The 5,813-nt window shown below is 36.7% G+C and overlaps 1 protein-coding gene across 1 annotated transcript in view; it reads left to right on the forward strand.

Annotated features, from left to right (window-relative positions):
- The window catches only part of PTPRZ1 (protein tyrosine phosphatase receptor type Z1), a 190,490-nt gene that overhangs the window by 116,462 nt on the left and 68,215 nt on the right, over positions 1-5,813 (forward strand). The window contains exons 8-9 of the mRNA XM_019623701.1: positions 360-544; positions 1,844-1,970. Of these exons, the coding sequence (XP_019479246.1) occupies positions 360-544; positions 1,844-1,970 (312 nt within the window). The remainder of the gene's footprint in view (positions 1-359; positions 545-1,843; positions 1,971-5,813) is intronic.

Genomic DNA, 5,813 nt, shown 5'->3' on the forward strand with positions numbered 1-5,813 from the left:
AAAACAATAATATAAGAGAATATGCAATTAATTCAATAATAGTAGTGAAACAAATCAGACACTTGAAAATAACACAGGTCACTGCAGCAGAGATCAGAGCATGCATAGCAGAGGAGATAGCATTTGACCATTTCCTGAATGGGAAGGTGGGATTTGAACAGATAGAAATAGGGACAAGGAAGAAGCATTTCATATAAAGGAAATGATGTAAGCAAAAGCTCTACAGCAGGTAAGTGTATCTTTTTACCTTCTATTGAAATAAAATACCACCAAAAATTTCATAAAACATGTTTTACTTGTTAAAATCCTGGAGCCTGACAGTTGTATCAATAATTGTTTGGTTGTTTTTCTCTTTGAAGTTTGTAGTTCAGAACCAGAAAATGTTCAAGCTGACCCAGAGAATTATACCAGCCTCCTGGTTACATGGGAGAGGCCTCGAGTCGTTTATGATACCATGATTGAGAAGTTTGCAGTTCTGTACCAGCAGTTAGAGGGAGAAGACCAAACCAAGCATGAATTTTTGACAGATGGCTATCAAGATTTGGTAACTATAAGATCAATTGTTTCTTGTATTGATAATGTGATAGTTTAACTTTCAAGGTAAGATCTCACAAGTGATTGTATACAGTTGCCCTCGACTTTGTATGAGGGTCTTCAGTGGGGAGGAGGGGAAGCAGAAGTTCTGGTAAATTGTGACAAAACGTACAGTGAATTACTCTAGGTTCTGATTTATGTTTTGAATGACAGGGAGACCACGCCTTTGCCAATGACAGCATTATAGCGTAGACAAGTATAGAAGTCAGGAACTAGAGATCGTCTAGTGTGGCTTCTCTTTACAAATAAAAGGACTCAAAGAACACTTCAGTTTCTTGACTGTGATCTCAACAGTTGTGGAAAGAATTGAGCCTGGCATCTCAATGCTCTGATGCCATCAATGTGTTATTTCCCCCATCATACTATACCAGCCCAAGAAAAATAGAGTAGGGGTCTGAAAAATCCTTTTTTCTATCAAATTTGCAAGTAGCACATGTGAAGTCAATTGAGACAGAAGTTTCAGGACACAAGGCAGGTAATCCCCAGGAAAGACCCACCTGCCCTTCCCCTCCATCCATCACACAAACTAAAGAAAATAAGGTAGAGAGCCTTCTGTGACCTGAGCATCTCAGTATTCAACTTGGCCATGGTAGGGAAGTGTTGCCCACAAGTTGGGGTTTAGTTGAGAAAACCTCAGCTGGGTGTGGCTCTAGGAAGGTCAGACAGCTAGAGCTGAATGCCCTAGGAACCTGCCTTTAAACAAAATTGCCCTTGTTATCATGGTGTTGAATATCATATGGACAACATAGATAAGATTTGTACCAACTTTTTAATTCAGTTGACTAGAACAGATTATGAACTGGGAAGGTTGTGGGATTTTTGGGAATGTATTATTTTTCATTTCAGAATGATGTGAAGATAATACTGTTACTGTCTGGCTTATATATTGTTAAGATAAAGAAATACATTGGTTTTAATTGTGTATTTACATTTTGCCTTTTGCAAATGCTGCATGTTTATTTGTATACAATATTAATCTGTAGTTTGGGACACACTTTTATGAATTTTATGAGTTCTAGTTAAGAAATGAAACTTTCTAAAACTAAATCTGGTTTTCAAAAAGAAAAAAAATACCCATTTTTTTCAGTAGGTCTTTCAACTTAACTTCACATAAACTTTTTCTTAAGTTAATAAAATATAAATATTTTCCGTTGACAAATGAGAATAAGTTTTTTAAGGACAAATGTCTAGTATGTGAGTAGTCCTCGAGAATAACACGTTTGTGTAATTACTGATATCTTTCTTTTAGGGTGCTATTCTCAGTAATTTACTACCCAATATGAGTTATGTTCTGCAAATAGTAGCCATATGCACTAATGGCTTGTATGGCAAATACAGTGACCAGCTGATTGTCGACATGCCTTCTGACGACCCTGGTAAGTGCCCACCTGTTAAGCCTTATCTTATCTAAATCAATGAGGCCAGTTTAGTCACTGGATGCTTTGGTGCTTTCTCTGTGATGTTATATTCTTTTGGCCAAAAGGCAAAATTATTTTCTTTTTAGTCTGGGTCACAAGGTAATTTTATGAAGCACGGAGCCCATTTTTCATCCATCAGGACAATCAGTAAATTTATTCTGAATATCGAAATTTCGTACTTGTAAACTAAGAACAGTAAAACCTTTTATTATGTCTGTAATGGTCATTTAATGAGATAGCTCTGTAAGCATGAAGACCTTTCTTTTGGATAAGGAAGATTTGGTTTCATGTATGTTTATTTCCTTTTTCAGCCCCCAAAGCATTTTGTAGTAAGTATATTCGTGATCCTAGGATCATGTGAGGTACTTTAAAATACCTATACAAAGCATCCCAACAGTTTGTCATAGATACTTTTATCCATTTTTTGAAATTTGGTTGAAGAGTGGAAGTGCTTTCCTTTTAGCTGATTTGCCAGTGCTATGTCATAAAAGCAAAACAAAAAAGTTGTTCCTAATTGTATTTTATTTGCATGCATCTTCTCTGAGTATTATGGGAAAATCTTTTGATCTCAAAGCATATGCAATAATTGAATGAAGGGCTAACTGTCATGATTTGACAATTTATAAATTTACCTAATTAAATTAAAGTCTTCCTTTTGTTGGTATAAGCAGTTTTCAATAGAATGGAATTATATATGTATGTATATATGTACATGTCTCTCTATATATATATATCATTTATAAACATGCAATCATACATATATACATACATAAATGTAAATATTCTTTGGTCATCCCTATCATGAGGCTTCTGACTGAAATTTTTATAAGTTTCTAATGGAAATGNAATCACAGCCTTAGTATTGGTTGTCTTCTGAGCCTATAAATCTTTAAACTCCTGTCACAATAGTGGTTTAAAGTTCCTGTCTTAGTATTCTTTTAAATGAGGCTCATAAACCACAAACAAGGATGTGGCGGATTTATCAGTGTGCGTTCACAGGTACTTTTGTCGTGAGTTGTGTTAAACTGCGCCAGGCTTCAAGCCAGTGGAAAGTAACTGGATACAACTGAGTGATATCTTAGGGACCTGCCACTGCTCAAGAATCACCACTGTCTTTTCACCTCCACCCACATGGTTACCCCTAATCCGTGGAGCTAGGGCTGGGCCTTTTCCCTCTGGGCAGACTGCCCTTCTGCCACGGTGGGTGCATGAAAGAGAAAAGGCAGAGGACACCCGTATCTGCCCCTGGCCATCAACTTACATGATTAGCCGAGAGACGTGTCCCAGCCAAAGAACTGTCATGCTCTTCTCATTTGTACTGCTTCTTTTCTGGTTTGTTTTTTCATTTTCTTTTTCCACATTTTGACACCCAGTACTTTGCTTATTAATCTTTTTGTATTCACTCTTCATATAAGTTTATACTAGGGATGAGAGGATAAATGACTTCATGTCGGCTTTTAAAAGTTTGTGAAGCTTTCATGGTTTATTGTGGGGTAAATGTATCATTTGAAAAACACGACCTAATTTCGTCTAAATGGCAAATCCTTTACAAGTTTATTTTGCATTCCTCTGTAAATGGATTCTAGGACTTAGAAACTCATGATATTCTATAGCTTACTAAATATAAGGGGAGCTTCCTAACGGCAGGGGCAGCACCATCTTTATCTGTATGTCAAGAGTGGCTGGAACCAAGTAGTTGAGGATTGAAGGTTGAAAATAAGTTTTAAGTAAGAACAGTTAGTACACCCTGAAAAATGAGACCACATCCTCATTCCTCACGTGTGGGGAATTTGCATCTGCACCGAGGCACACACTTGTCCTTTGCATCTGCACCGAGGCACACTCTTGTCCTCGCTGTCACTTGAACATGAGCCACAGGCTTGTCATGGCCGGGCTCATAGTCACAGACTGGCAGACGTCAGATTCTGAGCCTTGGCCAGGGTTCCAGGAAGAATCAGTGACTATGACCCACATCACACGTATTGGGCCGTTGGGAAAGTCATGACGTATTTTTTTTCTATGTTTTTCAATGCAACAATGCATCACGACTTTCCCGGCGACCCAATAGCTTGTGGGAAGGAATCCGGGAGTGAAATTCAGTCCTGACAAAGGAAATTTTGGGGGGGTGGGACATCAACGTAGTTCTGAACTCCCCATAATCAAGGGAATGACATTTTTGTTACCAGTGTATTATATCAATTAGTAGTTTGTATTTGGTGTTGGAGTACACGTTGATCTGGAAAACTCTTCTTTACTTTAAATCCAGATAATGTGCTTTATAGAGTATCAGTCCTTCTAATAAATAATGAAACTAATGTCTGTAAGAAACAAAGAAAACCTGGAAATATTAGTGCACATTAATAACTTATTCCATGGCAATTACCCAGCTTTATGTTTGAACACCGAGTACTGTATGTCTATAGAATTACCTAGATTGTTATTTCAAAGATCCATTTCTACCTTACAGAAGGGTGACCCTCTGACAAGATCGTAGACTCCATACAGAAGTATAGGCTTATCTTTTGAATACATTCTAAAATCTATATCTTTTCCCCATAAAATCCTGTATTTCAGGGTCTAAAAGACAAGATTTAGCTGCAGATGTATAGCCTATTTCTGAGTTATTGATTATCAGTAAACAAAAGGCCTGTTTTTAAAATACATTTCTGATTAAAATATGTTTAAACTATTTAAAAAATTACCAATAAGATCTTATAGGAATATAAAGAAGAAAACAAAGCAATGGAAACCTGAGGACAAATATAACATTCTTGTTAGAATCCTATTTTATATTCCTGGTAATTCTGAAAATATGAAGCATCTGTGATTTCTACTATTAAGTCAAGATAAACATAGACCTCTGACCAAAGAAGCTTGTGCTATTTAGGCAGTAGTCTTTTGGGCATTTTGCAGCTAATAATTTTACGTTTTTCTCCAGTGATTTTTATGTTTTGTGTGCATGCATAAAGCTTTTAGTGCATTTTAAGGTAGTTTCATTGGCGGGGGGAGGGAGGGACAGAGAATAGTTCACTTCAAATCATTCCCACTCTCTATAAAAACTGAGATTGACTTTTTGAGGACAAAATTTACAAAATGCTGTTGTCCAGAATCACTTTCAACCTTCTAAAAATGGTCTTGGGAATCTTTATAAGCAAGACTGAGGCGATTCTGTTCCTCCAATGACAGTTTATGTGAGCAGCTTACTTTTGAGATGATTTGATGGTCTTCTGCCACCTGGTGGACTCTAATAGAAGTATCACTAGCTAGAGTAATGATGATGTAGTCTGGAGCTAAATTAGAAAAAAATTTCTTATTTTGAATTCATGTTTTCTGATAATGAAGGAATTGTCCTCTTAGTCCCAAAGAAACACGCTTTCTAAATCCTTAATAAGCGAAAAATAACATCATAGTTTTTATAATGATAAATCCCATCCCTAAATCATATAGTTATACATGCTTTTATTTATATAATATGTATATGTTTATATTTTTCTGAATTACTCATATACCATATTGCTACCATAGAGGACGTTTGCTGAAATTGCTAATACTGAACACAGTGTGTAAAAATTGTTTCACTTTATAAGGCCAATTGTTGTTTTGGGGTGCCCTCCTGTGTTCACATGCTAAACTACAGACTAGTGTAGAGAAAAGGGCTTGGGCGTACTCTGATGCTGTGGAGGCATGTTTTCATAGGGTCCAGGAAGTAGTTTTTGTATCAGTGACGACTGGATGACCTATGTCAACTGCATGATCCCATCCAGCGGCTTTGTAACTTCAAGTGTCCCCTGAAAACAAAAC

Source organism: Hipposideros armiger, unplaced genomic scaffold (genome assembly GCF_001890085.2).
Source record: "Hipposideros armiger isolate ML-2016 unplaced genomic scaffold, ASM189008v1 scaffold_559, whole genome shotgun sequence".
NCBI lineage: Eukaryota > Metazoa > Chordata > Mammalia > Chiroptera > Hipposideridae > Hipposideros > Hipposideros armiger.